The sequence below is a fragment of the Nyctereutes procyonoides genome, unplaced genomic scaffold, assembly GCF_905146905.1.
Source record: "Nyctereutes procyonoides isolate TBG_1078 unplaced genomic scaffold, NYPRO_anot_genome, whole genome shotgun sequence".
NCBI lineage: Eukaryota > Metazoa > Chordata > Mammalia > Carnivora > Canidae > Nyctereutes > Nyctereutes procyonoides.
Genome location: NW_026575144.1, coordinates 9,493,808 through 9,518,337, shown reverse-complemented (window position 1 = coordinate 9,518,337; position 24,530 = coordinate 9,493,808). Strand labels below are relative to the sequence as shown.

At 44.5% G+C, this 24,530-nt stretch overlaps 1 protein-coding gene across 1 annotated transcript; it reads left to right on the top strand.

Moving 5' to 3' along the window:
- The first annotated feature begins 4,721 nt into the window (after window positions 1–4,721).
- Window positions 4,722–24,402, top strand: CCSAP (centriole, cilia and spindle associated protein). Its single transcript, XM_055308995.1, has 4 exons — window positions 4,722–4,911; window positions 5,327–5,740; window positions 18,747–19,015; window positions 20,310–24,402. Exons 2-4 carry the CDS (start codon window positions 5,371–5,373, stop codon window positions 20,484–20,486), a joined length of 816 nt encoding a protein of 271 aa, XP_055164970.1. The 5' UTR covers window positions 4,722–4,911; window positions 5,327–5,370; the 3' UTR covers window positions 20,487–24,402.
- Window positions 24,403–24,530: the final 128 nt, after the last annotated feature.

Genomic DNA, 24,530 nt, shown 5'->3' with positions numbered 1-24,530 from the left:
TCAAACAAATGATTTAGTCTAGATCTCGTTCATGAAAGGACTTATCTGTATGTATTTTTGTATATGATAGTTCCTGGCTCTGTTCATTGCAGATGAGGAAGGAAAGAAGGCAGTTAAACAGTGCTGACTGTACTTGATGATTAAAAAAACTTTTTTTAAAAAGATTTTATTTATTCACGAGAGACACATAGGCAGAGGGAGAAGCAGGTTCCCTGCAGGGAGCCTGATGTGGGACTTGATCCCAGGACCCCAGGATCAGGCCCTGATCCAAAGGCAGATGCTCAACCACTGAGCCACTCAGGCATCTCTTGATGATTTTTTTAAACGTTAGTTTTCTGTGCTCTCTCATGGCACAGGCGTGGCTTCCCCTTCCCCCGAGGACTGGGGGAGGCCCTGTGGCTGTAATAACCCATCTAGGCCTGCTCCTGGGTTTAGACCCCTTATTTACTCAGGTCTTTGCTCCCTGCTTGGTGCTTGTGAGTGTGCCCCCAACCAGGATAACAGGTGATGAGAGGATGGATGCAGGAGACACTGTCTGAGAGACATGATCACACTGGCAAGTGATTGCCACTGTGGCGTCCCCAGTCAAAAAGAGGACTCTGACATTTGACTCTGTGTGTGAGAGAAAGAAAATGCTGCTAGCAGTACCTGGGAATACAGAAGAAGGGCTTGGTGGAAGGGAGCGGGATGGTAGACGCGAACACAGAGAAGGCAGAGTTGGCAAGCTACACACAAGGAGATAACAATGGACAATAAGCTGCAAGGTGGTCTCGCTCTGTAGTGAAGGGCAGGACATGGGGACGCTGATGCCATGACAGAGAGGTCATCACTGCGATGGGATCCCGGGTGCAGAGACGGCGAGGGAAGAGAGACTAGGAAAGAATGGGGGAATCCTTAGTTTAAATGAGTAGAAGCAGGAATAGGAAGCTGCCAAGGAAACTGGGAATCCTACAGAGAGGAGGAAGGAGTCAGCTCTGTCCAGTGTATTAAACAAAGTGCTTAATCGTTCGTCAGAGAAATCAACTCTGCTAATTTTAGAAGAAAAGACACATATATAAAACTTGCCTGGGTGCATTCCAGAATCTCTGGATGGGCTGAAAAAAAAAAAAAGAAAGAAAAGAAAAACAGGCTTGGAACTCTGAAAGAATAGCAACAGAGACAGCCACTGCCCTGGAGTGCCAGGTATGCAGTTGGCATCCCTAACTCCTGGAGCTCTGGATGCCAGCATTTCTCTGAGCACTGTGGTCACTGCTGCTCCAGGAACTCAGTCTTGAAATTAGCCTTTCAGCCAAGGAGAGAGCTTCCTGGTCCTGGCTTCTATGCAACAGTAAAGCCTGATGCTGAGCCTGTGGGTAGGAGTATCTGATGAAGGGAGTTTAGGGTCTCACAACTGCACTCTAGCTGCAAAAGAGGCTGGGGAAAATATCTAACATTTGTAGCTTCTCCCCTGGGAGGCAGAGTTATAAAAAGGGCAGAGGGGACAGGGGACTTCTGGGTACATTCGTGTTTGGAGAGGGGGCAGATGGGAGGGATCAGAAGAGTTAAGAAGAGAATATGTGATATGCAAAGAACATCTCAGAAGAAAGGAAGAGCGAAGCAGAGGAAGCCCTTGGGAGACAGGCTCCCTGGGCTCAGAAGGACAGTTATTGACACAGGAAGGGGTGGCACCCTGAGGGAGTGATGGCACCAGAAGCTTTGGGTAGGTAGGAAGGGCTCTAGGAAGCAGGGGCCTCAGAGAATTAGCCGTGCATCCCTGACGTGGAGAAGAGCCTGAAGTGCTCACCTCTTGAGGCCTCTGTTCCATGGCCGGCCAGACTTAGTCCACCAGCAGGTCTTACACGGAATCTGTAGGCCTAAGCAGCAAATATCCACTGCTGGAAGGAGTTCAGCATTCCTTTCTATCGGCTCCGCAGACACCCCGGTGGAGAGGCTCCCCCAGGGCTGCCTCTCACTGAAGCCTCCCCTCTACCAAAGTCAAGGGGGGCAGATCTTCCCTCTCCTCCCCATCCAGGACCCTGCAGCCTGCCCTCAGGGGGTCTCCTCCAGGCCTGCTCACTTTCCACCCTCTCTGTTTCTTCTGTGAGCTTCTCAGGCCATTCCTTAAATTTCCCTCCTGCTTAAGAAACTAGTTCTAAGTCCACAACGTTGGCCACAGTTGTTATATCTTGTAATCTCTGCTCATTGGCCCTAATTCCACCCAAAGAACAAGTGGGCACTCTCATCCACAGAGGCTGCTTTCAGTGCTATGTGATCAGAGGACTCTTTAGAGGGAACGTTTACCTCCCCTGATGTAGAAATATAATTTGATAGATATTGCCTATGATTGTACTCAATTTCTTAGCAGCTGTACCTTATTTATGATCAACTACATCCCAGGTTCCCCTCTCCCAGGCGCTGTCAAATTATATCGGCGCTCATCTGCTCTTAGACACAAAGACAAACACACACACGTGCACACGCAGTTTTGTCTGCCTCCCGCTCCTCCTTCTGAGAGGCCACTCCCTCCTTATTCCACGTGTTTTTCATGGGGCTGTCAATCTCAGCCTGTCACCCTATCGCCATCTACAGGGACGGACATGGTAACCCACGCTTGGCCAATCATATCACGTCCTACACCTAGCAACAGCTAACCATGTGACTAAAGAATTTTCCTCTATAATTAGAACACCAAGAAGTTCTCTTTTTGCTGGTGATCCTCCCGCTAAGACAAGATAAGCTTGGGGCTAGCAAGAGTACCTCCTCAGCCATGTGGAGGAAGTCCATTTACAGTGCGAGACAAAGAAGCCAGCCCCAGGAGGAAAGCAGAGCTCAAAGGCAGAAAGAACTAGAATCCCAGTAACAGTGATGGGTCCCTGGGTTTAGCTCTGCCAGAGTCACTAAATATCCTGTTGAAGCTGGTTGAATTGGTTCTTGTCCCTTCCAAGTGGATGAGCCCTGATAAATAATAACACTTTAAAAAATTAGAATGAAAGTAATAGACTTAATTGTGCAAAACAGGTAAAACAAGTGTTCCTAATTCTATTTTTTTTTTAGTTATACAAAAAATGGTACATTACCTTATACACTGTGTGTGTGTAGATGTGTGACTATAAAGTACAATGACAAATTTCTCCATCCAGAACTCATGCCCCTTTGCAAGGTAAGTTTGCTGCTGCTCCTCTTATGCAGAGGTGGAGTTTATTTCTCTCTTTCTGAATCTAGGCAGGTCTTGTGGTTTGAACCGTAGTCTGCAGCAGAAGAGCTGTGTATATGACCTTCTCAGGCCTTACAGCTTCTCAAAATAGAGGACAAGGTGAAAAAGCGGGTCTAGCTCCTGGAGGAAGAGGCCATGGGGAGGGAGACCAAGCCAAGGCCAATGCACAGCCAGACCGAGGACCAAGCAGGCATGTGAGGCCCTCCTGAGCCTTCTGGGACAGCTCTCCCTCTAGCTGAATGCAACTGTATAAGTGGATCTAACCCAGCAAAGTGAAACCAGAGAGGAACTGCCTGGGTAGCCCATGAAATTGTGAGGAATAATAAATCTTAGTTGTTTTAAACCACTGAGTTTTGGGGTGGTTAATTATGCAGCCAAGGCTAACTGAAACAGATTGCGTTCTGCATGTTTCATAGAACTGCATATCGTCATCCCCCCTGCCAAGTTATTAATATTTTTATTAAAATTCTTCTGGTTGCAACCATCTGAAACCAACCCTGGCCAGCTTAAAAAGTGAAAAGCATGAGAAAGTTCCTGGGGGTATCTCAAGGAACAAATGTAAGGCTGGGAAGAGAAGTCAGGGCTACTGTGGGGAAGTCTACAGTGGGAGTCCATGAAGTGTCTGTCCAGAAAAGTGCCATTAACACTCCAGTGGCAATGACTCCTGGACTGCAAACTTCAAGTGCTCAGGATAATTTGACCCGTCCCACTTGGGCAACGAGTACCTCTGGATCATTCAGCTACAATGAATGTCTGGGGCAGAGCACGAAGACAGAAGCAAAAATAGTAGGTGAAAAACCATAGTAGGTGAACGGGGGGGGGGGGGGGAATCCCAATATAGAAGCCAGGACCCAGTAACTCATTCGTGGCCTCGGCCTGCTTTTCAACTGCTAATTGATTTTTTCAAAGCTTCTTTCAACTCTTTTTGTAAAGAATGTATCAAGGCTCCTTTTGAGTAGAGGGTAAGAATCTGCGTGGGGTCATTCTTGAAAGTGTAACAACCAGAGCAACACTGTATACCCGCACAGCGCAGCTGAATCCGCCAAGGTTTTTTGCGCAAAGGTCCCTGAGAGGGTGGGTTGGCGGTTTTAATTAAGTTCAAAAATGTTTGGGGTGTGTCGACCAGAAAAGAATTGTACTAAAACGTAAAAAGGGGTTAAAACCACAGTTAACAGGTGCCGTGAACACAGAAGGGAGGGAGGCAAGAGCCAACGCGTGGACTGCTTTCTGGGAAACGCGAGCGGCGCAGGTGCGTCCGGAGGGGAGCGCCGCGGGTCGCGGTCCGGGCCGCCCCTCGGGCCCCAGCTGACGCCTGCGGTGGCGGGAGCGGAGCGGCGCCCACTGGGGACATGGGTGCGCGAGCGCCTGGGCGGGGGTGCGGGGTCCGGGGGTCCGGGGGTCCGGGGGCCGGGCCCGGGCTGGCAGGCGCGCCGCCTCCCCGCGCCTCGCGCTCGGCAGCGAAGCAGCCGCCCCCACGCAGCGGGGCGGGGGCCGGGACCGGGAGCGCGCGGGGGAGGCGTCCGCTCCCGGGGACTGAGGCGGCGCCTCGGGTTCCCGGCTGCCGCAGGGACGCGGGCCGCCGCGCCGTCGGCGACATCTTGCTCGGGAGGAAAGCGCGGGGACAGCGGGCCGCTCGGAGCTGCTGCGCCGAGCGCACAGGGCCGGCCGGGCGCCGCGGGCCCGCAGACCCAGGGCCGGGCCGCCGCGGCACCCAGGAGGTAAGCCAGCAGGGCGCCCCGCCCCCCCCGGCCTCCCGCGGCCCTGTCACCCGGCCTGCAGCCTCTGGCGGACCCCCGGGTGGCCCCCGCGGTCCGGGCCGCTCCGCCAGCCTGCAGGAGTCTCCGCCCGGCACCCGCCGGGGCTGTCAAGACTGGGTCACCGGACGCTACCTGGCGGTCCTCCCGGGACCCGCCCCTTCCCGGGGCCCGCCGCCCCCTCGCCCCCGCCCCGCCCGCGCCCAGCCCCCGCCCCCTCGCCCCCGCCCCGCCCCCGCCCCGCCCCATGCCCCCGCCCCGCCCCATGCCCCCGCCCCCATGCCCGCCCCGCGCGGGCGGGGCTCCGGGTTTAAACGTCGCGGCGGGCCGGGCCGGCGGGAGGGGCGGGGCTGCCTCCGTCGTGTCCCGGGTTCCGTAGGCGGCGGCGCGGAGCGGCTGGCGCTCGAGCCGGCGGGAGGCACCATGTCCCCGGGCAGCGGGGTGAAGAGCGAGTACATGAAGCGCTACCGGGAGCCGCGCTGGGACGAGTACGGGCCGTGCTACCGCGAGCTGCTGCACTACCGCCTGGGCCGCCGGCTGCTGGAGCAGGCGCACGCGCCCTGGCTTTGGGACGACTGGGGCCCGGCCGGCTCCTCGGACGACTCGGCGTCGTCGGCGTCGTCGGGCGCCGCGGGCCCCGCGCCCCCCGCGCCCCCCTGCGCGCCCGCGGAGCCCGCGGCGCGGGAGGGGCCGGAGCGGCGGGCGCGCGGGCCGGCGGAGGAGCAGGGCGCCGAGGCGGCGGAGGCGGCGGAGGCCGAGGAGGCCCGGGACGCGGAGAGCGCGGCGGCGGGCGGCGGCGGCGGCGGCGGCGGCTGTGCCAGGTACTGGGCGGAGGGGCTGCGCGGGGCTGCGCCCGGGTCCGAGCGGCCCGGCTCCGGGTCTCGCAGCGCGCAAGGCAAGCCCTACCCCCCCGGCCCCCTCCCCGGGGTAGGGGAAGAATCCACATCCCTTGACAAAATAAGGATGATGTCAGCCCCGCCTCCGCCCTCCCACCCTTGATTTCCGTAATTGGTGGCTCTGGGTTGAGCCAATTGTGAATTCGGTTGAGGTGCCGCTCAGCTCCAGGTCTCCTTCACCCCAGGGCCGTGGTCGCCCTCGTGAGCTCTGAAACCCCATCTATTTATAACTTAGCGCCCCTTTTCCCCGCGGACTAGCCCAGCTTTCATCCGATTCTCCGAGAGCACCTGCGGCGACAGGTTAAGAATCAGAGCCAGGCTTTCAGTCTGGTGATTGGGGCCGCGGTTTTCTCTGTGAACTCTCTCATCTCGCTGCCTTGTCCCTAAAGAATATTTCGAATTTGTTTACGCAGGCTGTTGCGTAACTCCTAGTTGGTGGGAGAACATTCCTTGCAAGTGCTCGGCCCTCTCCACCCCTGGCCCATCCACCCCAGAAGCGCATCCTGGTGCAGAGGCAGGGCGGCAGCTCTCCGGGGCTGCGTGTCTGGTTTCAGCCGTGGCCCGGCACCTTCTCTCCTGGCCAGACGGCTGCAGAGCTGGGGGCTCCGCTTGAGAGCCGGCTGCATGGTCGCTGGTGCTCAGGGCCAGATTCACAGCCTCAGGCAGGATACAGCCTGGAGTAACCAGGGTCCTTCCTGCTGCTCCCCAACCTTGGCCCCACAACCTCTCGCTCTCCACGCCGGGCCCGGGTCCCTCGATTTTAAAAGCCCCTCTGGCGATTAAAACAAAAATTATTGAGAGCTTATTATGCCTCCAGTCACTTAGAGGACTTAGAATATGTATTTTCCCATTTAATGTTCAAAATAATTCTAAATGGTAAAATTTTAATCTCAATTTTATAGATGAAGAAATGGAAGCTCGGTAAATGATTAGTGGCTTCTTGTTGCTTTAGGGCATTGTAAGTGGCAATTAATCAACTCTTTTCAGGTTGTCCTCCTCGCCTCTCTCTAATAGGCCGAGGAGGAGAGGAGATGTAACCTTTGAGTCAAAGAGCCAGGCTACTGTGCTCTTCAGTTCTTCTCAGTTCAACATCGGTGCCAGAGCTGCCGCTCCATCCTCGGGTTCCTTGTAAATTCCCAGAGGTTGCCGAATATCTAGAAGCATGAGTCCTAGCTTCAGGGATCACTGGTAGGAATTCCAATAACAGAAGGTGGTGGGGGTAGGGGAACGTGCCTTCTGGTTTATTCCTGTGGCACAGATCTACCAGCTAAGTTGTGAAATGTACTTTATCAGACGGGACATGCTTTTCTCCTTCTGGCCCTTCCTTTCCATTGTTTGTGAAAGGGGTGTCAGTTATTTCTGTGGGTATATAAATGCAATTTTTAGATAGCATTGTAGTATGGATGGTGCCTGTGTTTGCCTGAGTTCATGATTATTTTGGTTTCCTTAGAGACACTGAATCCTACCAGTGGCTAAGGCCAGTTGTTTCTTCTCTGCTAATATTCTGGTTTAAGGCATCAGGCAGAAGAAAGGATGTTTGCTGAGTCCAGGACTCCTAATTGCAGGATCATCTGCTCTGCTCCCGCCTGATGATTCCTTTATCTGGTGGGACTGAAAATCCTTGTTTTCAGTGGATGGTTTTATATACTAGAATGATGAGCACTCTTGAGTTTCTGTAGAACATAAACATTTGGTTCGTGTTTTTGCCGAAGCCACGTGTGCACATAGGATCCTATAGTTCTGTGTGGCCTATTACAACAATCCAGCAGCTCCCTCGCCAGACACAGACCAATTACCTGTTCCTTAGGGGTCCACTTTCTACTCCTCTGGTTTTTCCCTTGGTGTTGATTTCTATTTCTCCAAGTAACATGGAGATTGTTACTTGTAAATACCAATAAGTAATTACTATTTGCATTTAATAGTATTGGTACTTCTTAATTTTTTTTACCAGTTTTTAGCATTATTTATTGGCTTTAATTCTTTTTACCCCCTCCTAACCCCTACACATGGCCCCTTCCCACATCTTCGCAATATGTCAGCACAGAGTTTTTAGATTACAATTAGCGTCTGCAGTATGGTGCCTGGAAAATGTTGCTCAAAGCTGCCCAATATTGTTTGCCATGACTCCCTTTTCTCTCTTTCACAATACAACCAACACATCAGGTTCACTATCACTCTCGACATCTTAAGACATCCCTCCCCGGGCCTCTGACCTACTTCCTATTGGCCTGGTTGCTGCTCTTGCAGCCTGCTGCCTGCCAGTTCCATGTTGGGAGGGCCTTTGGCCACCACCCTGCAGACTCCTTGGCTTCTCTCTTGGGTAGGAGCCCTTGTGTGGCCCTTACATCATCTTCCATCTTGCTTCACCCCTCTTGTTGGAGTTGTCTTCTAGTAGCTTCCTGAGAAAAAGAGTACATAAGTTAATTTTCTAAGATCTTGGATGTCAAAAAATAGCATTAATCTGCCCTCATGATTTGGTGGGTTTGTGGCTGAGGATGGAATTCTAGGTTGGAAGTATTGTCTCTAAAAAATCTGGAGGCAGGGGATCCCTGGGTGGCGCAGCAGTTTAGCGCCTGCCTTTGGCCCAGGGCGCGATCCCGGAGACCCGGGATCGAATCCCACATTGGGCTCCCAGTGCATGGAGCCTGCTTCTCCCTCTGCCTATGTCTCTGCCTCTCTCTCTCTCTCTCTCTCTCTCTCTCTCTCTGTGTGACTATCATAAATAAATTTTAAAAATTTTTAAAAAAAAAAATCTGGAGGCATTGCTCTATTGTAACTTATAGTATTGCTGTTACAGTCCCAAGTCCTCCTGATTCTTGAGGACATGTCTCCACCCTCAGGAAGCTTTTAGAGTCTTCTCTTTGTCCTTTGCATCCTGAATTTTTTCCTTGATCTAAGTCTGTTTTCCTCCAGTGTGCTTGGTGAGTCCTTACAGTGAAACTCCTGCTTTGTAGTTTGGTAAGTTTTCTTGGATTGTTTTTGTTATTTCTTTTTTTTTTTTTTTATGCTTTTGTTATTTCTATTTCTGTTCCTGTTCCTTTTTTTCTAAACTCCTTAGTTGGATATTAGACTTCAGGAATTTATCCCCTGATTTTCTAATATGCACCCCACCCCCTATTTTCATCTTTTTCTTCTGTTTTTCTGGGTGATATTCTCAATTGTATCTTCCAACTCTTCTGTTACATTTTTTTCTTTATTGGTGTGATCCTATTTACTTTTAAATTTATTTAATTTTATTCTCTGGACTTGCTTTCTTCCTGCCCTCTCGCCCCCTCCCTTCCTCTTTTTATTTTTTTTTTTTTAAATAGTATTCTGTTCTTGATTCATCCACGTAGTATTTTCTGTTATCTTGTGGAGGATATTACTAGAAGTTCTTTGTTTTCTTCTCCTTGAATTTCTATAGCATAGTCTCTGGTTCCCCACCCTATCCCCATTTTTGGTTCTTTTTGCCTATAAACCTTTATTTCATGTTAGAGAGTTTTCGCAAATGTCTAGTGATCCTTGACTAAAAAGCTGTCAGGACATTTTTTTGTGTGAGGTAAGGGTGGCAGTCAAAGTGTTTACTGTGACATGCTTTGAAGAGGTCTGGACTGTCTCTAATTCCTTTTTTCATTGTCACATTTCTTTTTAATCTTTTTTTAAAGTTATACATATGCATAATTTTAAAAAATATGCTTAAAATGAAAAAAAAAAAAACAATAATTCTGACCTATTTCCCACCCATACCCCTTGCTTTCTATGGGGTATTCCAACTCTTTTCAGCCTTGGCCGCCCTCTTCTTATCTAGACTTATCTGTCGGCTTTTTTATTTTAAATATTATGTATTGACATCCCATCATGGGAGATGATTCAGCTTAAGATTTTAGCTCTGCCACTTCTACTCCCTGACATATATATAGCAGCACCCATTTTGTCCCACATTATTAACTATATGACTATTTTGTTGAAACACTATTCTGTGTTTGAATTATGGTGGCTATGTAAAATAGTATTTACATGTGGACCATGTAGTGTATTTTCCTTTCATTTATGTTTTTCCTGAAGTTAATCATTGTTTCTTTTGTTTGTTTGTTTGCTTATATATTTTTTTATATTCCCATCACTAATTCAGCTTGAAATAGTCTGGTAGTACTTCAAAATTTGTCATATACTAGACACATTAGGTATTCTATTCATTTAATTTCTTTTCCTTAGAGACTTTTTTTTTTTTTTTTTTTTTGAACCCAATCCTCCTATTCCTATTTAGGCTCCCCACATCTGACACAGCTTCAGTCCGGGTGTTCTATTCACTGTTTGCCTGAGTATTCCTTTTTTTGCTTACCTCCTTTATCTGATCCCTGTCTTATAAATCTCAAATGTGGGGATCCCTGGGTGGCTCAGCGGTTTGGCGCCTGCCTTTGGCCGGGGGCGGTATCCTGGAGTCCCGGGATCAAGTCCCACGTCGGGCTCCTGGCATGGAGCCTGCTTCTCCCTCCTCCTGTCTCTGCCCCCCTCTCTCTCTCTATGTCTATCATAAATAAATTAATTAATTAAAAAAATAATAAATAAAATAAAAAAATAATAAATAAATAAATCTCAAATGTTCCTTTGTGTTGCTAATCCCTTCCTTTTGGTGTAATCCATACTCCATAAGTCCTGAGAAATGTTGCATGGGAAGTAATAATTTTGTGACCTTGCATGGCTGAAGATACCTTTATTATATCCAAAGTTGGATTGGTATTTTGCAAGGTGGAAATTTCAGTGTCTTAAGGCATTATTATACTGAATCCTAATTTTTGGTCTGCGTTTTATTATTTTTTTTAAATTTTTAAAGATTTTATTTATTTGAGAGAAAGAGATAATGAGAGAGCAAGCAAGAGTGGGGGAGGAGAGGGAGAAGCAGGCTCCCTGCTGAGCCAGGGAGCCCCAGTGGGACTCAATTCCAGGCAGATGCTGAACTGACTGAGCCACTCAGGTGCCCCTGGTCTTGCATTTTACAGTACTGTGCCATTCTGACCCAATGTGTTTTTTTTTTTTTTTTTTTTGGTAGCGGGGACATTTTTTAAGAGATTCTCTTTATCCTAGGTGTTCTAAAATTCTACGGTTTTTTTTTTGTTGTTGTTGTTGTTGTTGTAGTTGTTGTTTTTTTAAATGTAAGCTCTATACCCAATGTAGGGCTTGAACTCATCACTCTGAGATCAAGAGTTGCATGCTCTACCAACGGAGCCTGCTAGGTACCCGATATGTGTATGTCTTTTATCATTCAGTGAGGGTGACAACTTGGTGGGCCTCTTTAGTCTGGAAAGTTTTCTTACAGTTCAGTAAAATTTTCTAGCATTCTTTTAAATAATTTCTTGTGCTCTATTCATTTTTTTCTTTCTATAATTTTTGGATGGGGTTACTCCTGGATCAAATCTCTAACATTTTTATTTAAAACTTCTTTGATATTGGAATTTTGAGTTCTGTGTTCTTGGAGAACTCACCAATTTTATCTTCCAAACTTTACACTAAAATTTTTAATTCTAGCATCTAGTTTTAAATTTTGAAGAGATCACATTTTTTTGGTCCCAAGTGTTATTTTTAAAAATTAAAAATAAAAAAATAGCATCCTGTTCTTGGATTTCTTTTAACTCAAAAAAAAAAAAAAAAAGAGAGAAAAAGCCATAAATATCCTTTGAGAGCTCTGTTACATTTCCTAGTCTTTTCTGTATATTTTGGTCTTTTTCTTTTTAGAGGTTATACTCACATGTTTGCTCTTAGCCTGTCTCCTCATATATAAGAGGCTTGAAGAGCTTTTCAGGAACTCTATATGTGGGGGTGCTTATGGACTAGAGGGAAGAATACGCAAGAAGTATCTACAACTACATAACAGAATTACCCTGCAAACTAGTGGCTTAAGATTCCCACACTTGTTTATTATTGCTCATGGTTTCTGTGGGTTGAAATTTGGCCTGGGTACAGGGATTTGCCTTGTTTCTACTCTTTGCTGTCTGCAGCCTCTGCTGGAAGGTGCCAGGCCTGGGGGCTGTCTGCTAGGACACTCGTATGTGATATCTTCATGCCCCTGGCCTTTCTCATAACATGCTGGCTGGCCAACAAGGGCATGGGTTCTTGAGAGAGAGCCGGGCAGATGCTGGATTGCTCTTTATGACTTATCACTAGGAGCCTTGTAGCGCCCCTTTCACCCCATTCCCTGCTTACAAAAGTCTACCCAGTTTCAAGGGGAAGAACCGTCCACCACCCCGATTCCTAACAAGCATGTTCATATTCTGTTGTCAGAAGAGCATGTGGGCTGGGGCACTGATTAATGCAGGACCTTTGGAAAAGGCAATCTGTTGCTCTAGCCTACTACTTCATTTTCCAGTTCTCTGGGGTTCAGTTTGTGTCCTATGGGGCTTTCTTGTACAGGGAGTTAGGATTCATCCTATTCAATTCGGCAACATCACTTCTACATCTTCATCTACTTTCTAGCTTCCAAAATTTTATTGATGCCTGATATATTGCCTCCGTTGCTTTTTATCCTGTGAGGTCTTCCTTTTTTCCTTCACTCTAGTGGGCTTTTGGGATGAAGGGACTATATGCACATGTCATTGGTGTATATTTAATCTAAATTCTATTTGTTAGATTTTTACTTGTTTATTTTTTACTTTTCTTTCCTATCCTTTACTTTCCTTTTTCTTTTTCTTTTCTTTATTCTTTTCTTTCTTGATCAATCTTGCCAGAAACTTATGAATTCTATTAGTTTTTTTTCCCCAAACTAACTCTTGGCTATGTGGATTTTCTTTATTACGTGTTTTTATTAATCCATGATCTTTTTTCCCTTATTTTAATTTTCTTTTTTTTTTTTAAAGATTTTATTTATTCATAGAGACACACACACAGAGAGAGAGAGAGAGAGAGAGAGGGAGAGGCAGAGACACAGGCAGAGGGAGAGGCAGCCTCCATGCAGGAAGCCTGATGTGGGACTTGATCCCAGGTCCCCAGGATCATACCCCGGGCTACAGGCAGAGCTAAACCTCTGTGCCACCGGGGCTTCCCTTTTCTTTTTTTTTTTCTTAAGATTTTATTTATTTATTTGAGAGAATGTATATGCGAGCTGGGGAAGGAGCAGTGGGGGAAGGAGAGGGACAAGCCGACTCTGCACTGAGTGTGGAGCCCAATGAGGGGCTTGATCTCATGACCCTGAGACTATATGACCTCAGCTGAAACCAGGAGTCAGACACTTAACCAACCAAGCTCCCCAGGTGTACCCATAATTATGTTTGAAAAATTACTTGCAGGAATAATTTAAGGCCTTGGGTCTCCAGAGAAGAGTGTAGTTTTTTGTGTTGGGTGCCTGTGGACACTCTGGGTTATTAATAGCAGCCTTTATTTATCCATGGTGGGGAGGGTTGGTCCAGGAGCCCACTGTTACCAGAACTGAAGTCTCCCCTCTGTTCACCCCATAACCCGCTGTGGTCTGGTTCCCTAACCCCATGTTCCCTTCTGTCAGCCATGGGACAGCTTGCTGGCCAAATGCCATGTCCCTTCCTCCTCATCTTACTAACCCTCCCTGTCATATTTGGCAGTTAATTGCTATCTCCTTTATCTATTTATCTATTGCTATCTTCTTTATCGGTCTTTCCTTAGTTGCTCACCTGGTTAGTTTTTATACTTTTCTGGCAATTCTTTTTTTCTTCTTGGGCTCTCCTTCCTCGGCCTGGCTGTTCCTTAAATAATGGTGGCCCCAGGGACCTGACTCCACTCTCCCCTCCGACTGCGTTGCTTCTTGGGTAATCTGTTTCACATTCAAACCTCAGCTCCCACCTGCTCATTCACCACCTTCTCTCCTGGGTCACAGATGAAGTGTCCAGTGGCTGGGTGGCTGCTTGGTTGTTCCAGAAGCATCTCACATCTGAGGCGAGTATCTTTTCCTTATTCTGTGATGGGCCTTTTCTCGGGGGATGCCTGACCATCCACTGCAAACACTTGTGGGAGCAGTAGACCCCTCTTTGCTCCCAGTGCTATGTTGTGTCTGTGTTTACCTGTCAGTCTTGCCCAGCATTGTTGGGCTGTCTGCCCTGGAGAGGCTTTGGCACCACCTCCCTGCTGTTCTGATGAGTGTGTAGTTCACAAATGCCCAGTGAGTCTGAGCACCTGCCAGGTCCGGAGGGTGCCCTCTGGTCCTTTTTTGCCTCTCCACCCTTATCATTACTATTGGTCCCCACTTTCCCCCACTTCCCCCAACTTCCCCCGCAACCTCCAAGCTCTGCCATTATTTGGTAGCTGGCCTTTCTGGCCTCCCTTCTCTAACTCCTCCTTCACTTTCGCAGGAGGCCTTATTCCTAAAATGCAAATAGGGCATATCATTTTCCAGCTTAAAATCCTTTAGTGATTCTTTATCATTTTCAGGATAAAATAAAACTCCTGAGTTTGGCATAGAACGTATTTCACCCTTGCTGCCTGCTCCATGCCTTCATTCATAGACTCTCTGTGTACTTGTCATTTTGAACTATTTATATTCCCTCTTCTCTCCAGGCCTTTGAACAAGACATTCCCCCTTGCTGAGATTCTCTTTTCTATTTTCCTCCTGGCTAGCTTGTCCTTTAAATCATTTTTACCTTCTCTGGGTAGGCTTCTCTGAAAGACCTAGGTTAGACACATATGGAGTAGGAGAGGAAGAGGAAGAAGGGAAATGAATCAAGGAAGATGATTTGGATTGTCTTCCTTCTCTTTCTCAGTTCTGTGACTGCACAGGCTTTGGTCCCCGCCCCCCTTCTGTTTCCCTTTGTCTTGATCTTGATGGGCTCCTTTCCCCCTCTTCCTAGAGCCAGCAAAGAAGAAAACAAAGATGGACACTTCACTCAGAAATGTTTGAGCAAGGAATGGATTTAGATCTCATGGTAAAATGAAAAATTGGCATCCCATCTTATCCACAAACAGCTCAAGTGCTGTGTTTAAAGATATGGCACAGTGGTACAAAGCACTAAACTCCAGGGTCAGTGCATTGTTTGTTTCTTAAAATATATAGTAATAAATGAAACAGTCTGGTAGAGTCAAGGTCATTGCGGAAGACAGAAAATGACAGATGATCTGTTGAGGTTCCTTATACTTCTGCCCTGGGATCAAGATTTCCTTTTCAGGGGCTCACTCTAAAGGGAACATGGACAGAAGCAAGAAAAGAATCACAACTAAAAATAGTAAGGGACAAGGGGCACCTGGGTGGCTCAGTGTTTGAAAGTCTGCCTTTGGCTCAGGGCAAGATGCGGGGTCGACTCCTGCACTGGGCTCCCCGCGGGGAGCCTGCTTCTCCCTCTGCCTATGTCTCTGGCTGTCTCTGTCTCTTGTGAATGAATGAATGAATAAATAAATAAATAAACTTAAAATAGTAAGGGACAAGAGCATGTCCTAAAGAAGTGATGAGATTTTGGAATAGCAATCTATAAAATCATCACCTAGAGACAAATTCTGGAGTATCTGAAGTGAGGAGTATCCTTAAGACCTAAACAGGGGATCCCTGGGTGGCGCAGTGGTTTGGCGCCTGTCTTTGGCCCAGGGCGCGATCCTGGAGACCCAAGATCGAATCCCATGTCAGGCTCCCGGTGCATGGAGCCTGCTTCTCCCTCTGCCTGTGTCTCTGCCTCTCTCTCTCTCTCTCTCTCTCTCTCTCTCTCTCTGTGACTATCATAAATAAATAAAAAATTAAAAAAAAAAAGACCTAAACAGCTGGAGTAAATGAAATGGAGCCCTAGATGCATAAGGAGCTCTTATTCAAAATAATAAAACTAGATCACAGTCTTACACCAGACACGAAAAGTAACTCCAAGTATATTAAAGACCCGAAACCATGAAATTCCTAGAAGAGGACATAGGCAGTAGGCTCCTCATAGCAAGGTGTTTTTTGGATCTGATTCCAAAGGCAATGGAAACTAAAGCAAAAATAAATGAGAATACAACAAGCTGAAAACTTCTGCACGGTGAGGGAAACCATCAACAAAAAGGCAACCTATTGAATGGGAGAAGATATTTGCAAATAAGATATCCCATAAGGGGTCAATATCCAAAATACATAGAGAACTCACACAACTCAACAACAAAAAAAACAGGAATCCCTGGGTGGCGCAGTGATTTAGCGCCTGCCTTTGGCCCAGGGCGCGATCCTGGAGACCCGGGATCGAATCCCACGTCGGGCTCCTGGTGCATGGAGCCTGCTTCTCCCTCTGCCTATGTCTCTGCCTCTCTCTCTGTGTGTGTGACTATCATAAATAAATAAAAATTAAAAACAAAAAAACCAAACAACTCAAATGAAAAAAAAAAAATGAGCAGAGGATCTGAATAGACATTTTCCCAAAGAAGTTATACAGATGCCCAATAGGCATATGAAAAGATGTTAAACATCAGTAATTATCAGGGAAATGCGAATCAAAACAATCACCTCACACCTTAGAATTGCTATTACCAAAAAGATCAGATAGAAATCTCAGGTGTTGCAAGGATGTGGAGAAAAGGAAGCCCTCATACACTTGGTAGGAATAGAAGTTGGTACAGCCACTATGGAAAACAGTTTGGAGATTACTCGTAAAAGTAAGAATAGAACTGACCATATGATCCAGCAATTCCACTTCTGGGTATTTATCTGAAGAATACAAAAACACTGATTTGAAAAGACATAGGCAGCCCTATCACAGCATGAGTTACAATACCCAAGATAAAGAAGCAACCTAAGTGGCCATTGATGGATGCATGGATAAAGAAGGTAAGGCATATATTTACACACAACGGAATATTACTGAGTAGCTACAAAAAAAAAGAGCCAGGAAATCTTCCATTTGTAACAACATGGGTGTTTGTTTCTTCCTCTCTCTCTTTCTTTCTCTCTCTCTTTTTAAAAAAATTTTTACTTATTCATGAGAGACACAGAGACCTAGGCAGAGGGAGAAGTAGTCTCCCTGTGGGGAGCCTGATGCGGGACTGGATCCCAGGACCCCGGGATCATGACCTGAGCCTAAGGCAGATGCTCAACCACTGAGCCACCCAGGTGCCCCAATATGGGTGTTTCTAAAGGGTTTCATATTAAGTGAATAAATCAGATGAAGAAAGGCAAATACTATTTGATCTCACCTATATGTAGAATCTAAAAAACAAGACAAATCAATGAACAAAACAAAAGCTCATGGATACAGAGAACAGATTGATGGTTACCAGAGGAGGGCAGAATGGGTAAAGGGGCTCAGTCACACAGTGATGGATGGTAATAGGCTTACAGTGGTGATCACTTTGTAGTGTATTCAAATATTCAAATTATAATGCTGTACACCAAAAATTTATATAATATATACCAATTTTATGTCAATAAAAACAATGTAAATTTAGGCTGAAATGAAACATGAGCTTGCAAAAGGTTTAAACAAAACAGTATAACTTTTATAAAAAGTTTATAAAAAACAATGGAAATCGTGGAGGACCTGGCGTCTGCCTTTGGCTCAGGTTGTAACCCCGGATCCTGGGATTGAGTTCCACATCAGGCTTCCCACAGGGAGCCTGCTTCTCCTTCTGCCTGTGTCTCTGTGTCTCTGTCTCTCTCATGAATAAATAAAATCTTAAAAAAAAAAAAGTAATGAAAATTATAAAAAGTAAAGGAAGTGGGTGTGTTTTAGAGTGTATTCTTAATGTCCAGTGCTCAACCCAGATAGGGCAGTCCCATTTTCCTTCAGAGTTTCTCCCACTCTGCTGACAGAATTTAGGACTGTGTAGACTGTGGATTCTGATTCATTTAGTCATTTCTATTGCAAGTATTTGTTGGGGAAGCCCTCAGAGCAGGATCCTTCCTCTCTGGCTCTTCAGGCTGGGAATTTTTAGCTGTGCACCTAGGTAACTATGGAAACCACTCCCTATTGTGACTGAGGAGTTTTCAAATTAAGGTCACCAGCTCTCTCTCACAAGGAACATGTTAGAGGTTAGAGGCATAGGGAGCTCTCCATATTCATGGAACATCAAAAAGAAATGACGTTGAGCATGTAAGAGCCATCGGGAGCTCTCCCCAATCATAGTGCCGTCAGGAAGAAATGGAATCCTGGAACTCCAGTTGAGTGACTTAAAAACTAACTTTTACAGCTGCTGAGTGATTACCACAAATCCAGATCTTTCTCTGAAGCAAGACATTGATGACTGGGCCTACTTTGGGGTTGTGGAGAAAGCTGTTAGGCTCTGGTGCTTTCTAGCTTTTAATTTAATTGAGATGCTTAATCTCAGAATATGAATAAGTGGGGGTGCCTGGAGCTCTGTTGAGCATCTGACTTGTGATTTTGGCTCAGGCCATGATCTCAGGGTCTTGAGATGGAGCCCTGTGTTGGGTTTTGTGCCAGGATTTGGAGTCTGCTTGGGATGTTCTCTCTCTCTCCCCCCCTCTCCCCGCCCATGTCTGCACCCCCCACCCCCCAAAAAAAAACCGGATCTTAAAAAAAATAATAATATGGAGGCACCTGGGTGGCTCAGTTGGTTAAGCATCTGCCTTTGGCTCAGATCATGATCTCAGGGTCCTGTCCTGGGATCAAGCCCCATGTTGGGCTCTTTGCTCAGCGAGGAGTCTGCTTCTCCGTCTCCTTCTGCCTGTGCCTCCCTCTGCTTGTGCTCTCTTCTCTCTCTTGTGCTTTCTCTCTCTCAAATAAAATCTTTTTTAAAAATATGAAAAACATCTGTTCTTTTGGATAGACTTGGTTCAATCTTGGTGTATTTGTTGATTTTAAAATGGGATAGACTGAAAAGTATGGTACTAACTTGTTTCTGTATTTCTGCTTTCCAGGAAATTGTGAATTGAGCTATCAGTGAAAAAGTTACTGAATTAAGCATTGTGAATTTTACAACCCAAATATTTAAAGTAATTCTATGTAAATGTGATTTTACAACATTCTCATTTTGTTTTATCTCCTTTTTTTTTTTTTTAAGCACTGGAAGTGAAAGATATAAAAGAAAAACCTGAACAACAGATCAGAACAAAAGAGACTGACAAGTTACTTAACAGTACTGAACCTCGACAGCAACAAAGTGCCTTATTTGCTAGAGGAAATAGGAAAGCAGTCAAAAGTCCTCAAAGATCATCAAGTAGAATAAAAGAGAACAAGCATCCATTTGCCCTTTACGGGTGGGGAGAAAAACAGATGGATACAGGAAGCCAAAAAACTCACAACGTCTGTGCTTCCGCCTCAGTGCATGAGGTGGGTTCGTGTGCACCCAGCTTCTCTGCCTTTCCCTGGAGGATGGGGGTTGGGCTGTGCTCCTGTAAACAGGTCCTGTGCTCACTGCGATGCTTTGGGTCATGGTAGATCTAGGGGATGGTGGGGGCAGGTGGGGGGCAAGGAAAGCCCAGGACTGGGCATTTCTTTGGGCGTTACCTTCCCAGCAGATTGAGGGATTTTGCTGGGAGTTACTTGGTGTCTGGAAGGTTTACCCAACTTGGAGCCAGGTGAAGAAGTGGCTGGAGTCAGGGTTTTCAGGTTCCTAGGAGGCCAGTTGGTGCACAGGAGAAGCACAACCAGGGCTGGCAGCTGCCCATCTGGGTTCGCCATGGGCCTCTTGAGAGGTTTCCAGTTACTTTAGGATTGATCACTGGTATCCCTTGACTCCTTTGTTTTCTCCTGTTAGATGGCTTCCCCTCTCATTCTTGGCATCTGGTATAGACTCCCTTTTGCTCTTTGCATTATATTTGGATGATTATGTTTTCCCTTGCTCATCCACATCCAGTGGCTTTTGCTCCTTGGAACCTTGGTTGTCTCATACTTAGTCCTGAGAACGTGTCTGGTGGGAGGTCTTCATGTGTGGAGCCCCAGAGCAGTGATGTATGTTAGTGTCAACACAGCTCCCACAGCCTAGAGCAAAGAGTGAATGGAATGAAGCAGAAAGTACAATTTGAATTCTGATGAAATACCATAATCAGACTTTTACCGAACATACTTCTGAACGAACCCTAACAGATGGTGTTTTTTGGAGTGATATTTGAGACAATGAAGCTGTGGTTTAACAAAAGACTATGGCAATTCCATGGGATTAGTTTTGTTTTGTTTTGTTAAGTTTAACAGAGTTTATAGTGTGAAATGTCTTTTAAGTGGTGAAATCCCTTGAGACTTTTTTTTAAAAAATATATTGCCGTAAAAATACTTAAAGTCTTTTAATGGAATACTTATCCAGGCTTAATGCTCAGCTTTTTCAATAACTTTCCAGAGCCAATTTCTAGGGGCATGTTGCAAATTAGTTGTTTACCATTTCTAAGATTCAGTCCAGTGGACATCTCTTGTGATTGCCTGTCTCTGTCACTTACAGTGGGCAAGGGAACGGCTGTTCCCAAGGAGCTTTTACACACAGGAATGTAAGGAGTCTGGGCTTGCCTCTGCCCTGCTTCGGGTGACCTGGGGGTAGCTTCACTGCAGGAATTCTTGAAAATTATTACAAATGCCACATAAGTTTTTATACTTTTATTTTGGAAGTAAGAATAATTTTTTACTTGTGACTTAGATTCATGAATCAGCATTACGAGCCAAGAACAGAAGACAGGTGGAAAAAAGGAAACTGGTCACCCAGAGGCAGCGTGCTCACTCCGTGGAGGTGGAGAAGAACAGACGGGTGAAGCCTTCCGCCTCCGAGAACCCGTGGATGACAGAATATATGAGGTGCTATTCGGCACGAGCATAAGCAGACACGGTTGCTGGGACAGCCTCTTTGAAAAGGTATAAAGAAAGAACAAGAGAAAACCCATCAAAAGAAAACAGAGACAGGTTTAAGAAACCAACAGATTATTTAAGGTTTTTCATAGGGAATTTCCTAAAGACTGCTCTGTCTCGACGGATCCTGGTCACCTACCTCAGCCGTAGGGTGACAGTTGAAGCCATAGACATTTGGTTATTTATGGAGATAATTCCCTAAATATTTGATATTCTTATAAGGGTTTTGTTTTAAAGCATCTTAATCTTTTCAGACACCGACACCGAATGCCTTTAAATGGCTACAGATGCTTAACATTCAGTATTTTCATCAGTTTAGCCGGAGCCTATTTTCATCCTGTTCTAATAACTTTCGGATTCCATAGCGTAAGATCATTCCAACTTGCAGCTTAAGACCCATTTTCCTTATGTGGAGTTTTCTATGTGAAAGAATAGCTTGTTAAAAGTGAGTTTCAACACTAATGCCGACTCCTGTGTAGCGAAACCAGAATCTTGGTAGTTCCAGAAAAATTAAACTTATTTGTGTTTCAGATTCGGCATCACGTCACGTAGACTGTGAATTTAAGAATTATCTGGGTTGGGTTTTCTCTTTTCTCTTTAAATTGTCATTGAGACACTTATTATTTCATAGTTTAATAGATCAAATGCATTCCAGTGAATGAAGTGTTAGTGCCATGTATTTAGAGTAGTACTGAAGTCTCTTTTGAAACTTTTTTTATTATTGCAACTTTTTTTTTTTTAAACACATAATGGGGAATCATTCCTTGCTGCAGTCTGGCCTTTTGGCACATATGCACTGTGGATTTTTGCCTCTTCTATATATAATAGTTGGCAATGATGTTTAGAACTTACAATGTGAAATTTCATTTAATTATGCTGAGATTGTTTTGCTCACTGGGGATGGGAGACAAATGTTTTGATACAAATTAGAGATGTGGCCCACCCCTCCTTTCTGCACTTCTCCCCTACAGACTCATTTATAACAAAGCCTCGATGATGTACATTATTCAGACTTCTGGCTGAAACACATGACTAGGCAGCAGGTGTTACAGAGAACTTACAGTGGGAGAATGGTGGTGTGTGTCTAGGCACAGATGTGAGTATGTAAATGAAGTGCTCCTTCCCTGGTACAATTGCTTTTGGGGTAGAAAAATGGTTTTAAGAAACCCTGGTTTCCATCCAGCAGATAGAGAAAAATCTACAGGAAGGTTGAGTGCTAAATTCTCTGTAAGAGACTCCTTTGACTAGGCCAGGCACCTGGAGATGGGCAGATAAAATTTGCTGTTAGATGTGAGTTTGAACATTTCCTTGATATTTTTACTCTGGATCTTTGAAGTATCATGGTCAGTTTTTACTTTTTTTTTTTTTTTTTAAGTAGGCTCCACAACCAACATGGGGCTTGAACTCATGACCCTCAGAGCAAGAGTCACATGCTGTACTGACTGAGCCAGCCAGGTGCCCCGATTGTCAATTTTTAGAACACAGATATGTTTTACTCTACATAAAGTCTTCCCACAGTATCATTGTAATACTGTAGTAAACTTTGAAAACTCACCTAATCATGAGCTTTTAAAAAAGTACTTTTTAAATGTTTGCATCATTTTGAAATGAATTCTTTTACATAGAGAGCTCTCCTAATCTTTGAGATGTATATTTAACAACAAGTTCTATATGTTGGTCCAAACAACCTTGCTAATAATTCTGGTGATTGTTGCCGTAATTATTGTTCAAGTCCTTAAACACTGCAGGTACCTAACAATCAAAATCATGTGGCATTGTGATGGTGTAGCTGACTGTAAAAACTGTTCCTTTCAAACCACTTCTTGCATGTTTGGTTTTAGCCATGAAGCTCAAGCGTTCCTGTTGCACCTGACAATCTTAGGGAAGCTAGCCTTGGGGGTAGCTTAGGCCCCACGCTGACAGGCTGCCTTAGAAACCCAACTTTCTCTAGGCTTTGACCGAGCCAGACTCTCTCTCCTTTAGAGAACAGACTCGTATCTAACATTCTTACTACTGAAAACTCCAGATGGAGATAAAACCTAGGAGGCAATATTGGCCAGTTTCCCCCCCTTTTTAAGTAGAGGACAAGTGATCACAATTTTTGGAGTACTTTTAATATGCATGCACAATGAATAAATCAATCTGAATTAATTGTGAGCACCCTTCCTATGCCCAAGTCATTAGTTAGTTAGGGTGTCTTTTCTTTTTAGGGGTGAAAACTACCTTTTGAGCCCATGATGTTTTTGAAGTGATAACAATTTGATGGTCTTTTTCCTTCTCACTCTAGAAACTAATGTAGTTTTAATTATGTTTCTAATTCATGAGACAAACTGAAAGACAGTTTAAAATTACCTTTCATGTTGAAAAGTTTGAAACTGTTGAGAATCCAGTGACATTTAAAATGAAAGAATAATTGCTACATAAGACTCTTCTAAATTTTGGTTTTAAAATTAAAACAGTTTGCCATAAACATATTTTCTGTGTTACCTTTATTAAAAGCAGTAATACAGTATTGAATAACATCTAGCACTCTGCTGGACCAAAGTGAATGAGAAGTAAATAGGAATCTATTCTTTCTTTTAAAACCTAAAAAGCAAAAAATAAATAAATAAATAAATAAATAAATAAATAAATAAATAAATAAATAAATAAATAAATATAAAACCTAAAAGGCTGCTCTTATTTAGGAGGTATCAAAACACTTGATACCTCTGGTTTTTTATATATATAAAAATATATATATAAACACACATATATATATATATATTTTTTTGTTCCTCCATTGCCATAACATTTGTAAGCACACACATATTTTTTTTTTAAAGTTTACTAAACACATAATAGGATGTAGGTTATCTTAATTGATCATGATGTAGTACATGCATATTTATGGCACTTCATATGTAATAGCTTTGTCATTGTTACATTAAATAAAAATTGCTAATAACTTGAAAGGTGTGGTTGTGAGATCACCCCAAGTCAGTTAACTAACTTGCATGAAAGGTGTCTGTGAGTTTTTAGAAGTCACCTTCCAAAACAGAATTTGGCAGTCTTGGCAGGGTTAAAAAAAATCTGTAGTGATTCCCCTCCTCCTTTAACTTGAAATGCTATACTGAGCATAAACTTTAAAAATGGAATGTTTATAGTAGTACTTGGTATTTAAAATGTTCAAAAGTATTATTGGCAAAGAGGGAGAGAGGCAAAGCATATGTTAGAAGTGAAAACAACTTTTCTTGTTGACTAATTCAGTAAAAAATAGTTTCATGGATAGTTTTACCCTGGACTAAAGTAAAAATGGTGCTAATGTTTGTTTATCTTGATTCTGTATTTGGTTTGATATTAAAATGCTAATGCCTGACTCATAATGTCCTCACTGTAGTCTGGTGATAAGTTCCATAATATGTAAAAAGGGGTCCTAAAAAAATGACCTGATCATTTCAAAATGTTTGCATTTGAAATGGATTTTTGTACAACAGAAAGAATAGGGAGTTAACCGGTGTAAGTATATGCCTAATACCAAATTCTTTGCAAGGAGCTATGTCTAGATACCCAGATTTGCTCCCTTCAAGCCTATGAGTGTGAGATGGAAATAAGTTGCCATTTTGAAAGTCAGGACACCTGCATGAAGACACCAGAAGCCTCTCTTTGGATTTCTTTTATAATTATCAAAACTGTACTTAAGAATAGACTCCCCCTGTAGTTATATGTTTATTTTGAGTACAGACTTCAATTTAACATTCTGAAGGAACAAAGGCTGGGAACCTATAATCACAAAGCTCAGGCAATGAGAATTTTGGGTTATATTTTCTAAGAACTATGTATTGCTTTTAGCTTATATTTAATATTGCAATTTCTTGGAAAAATGTGAATAAAGTTAATATTACAGACTGAAATTTCTGTTTTGTGGGAAATAATTCTGATTAGAAAAAAATGTATGATCATGTTGACTCCTAAATGGATTTTTTAGGAGACAAATGTTTAATAAGATATTTTGTACCCAGGAAAAGATACTTTC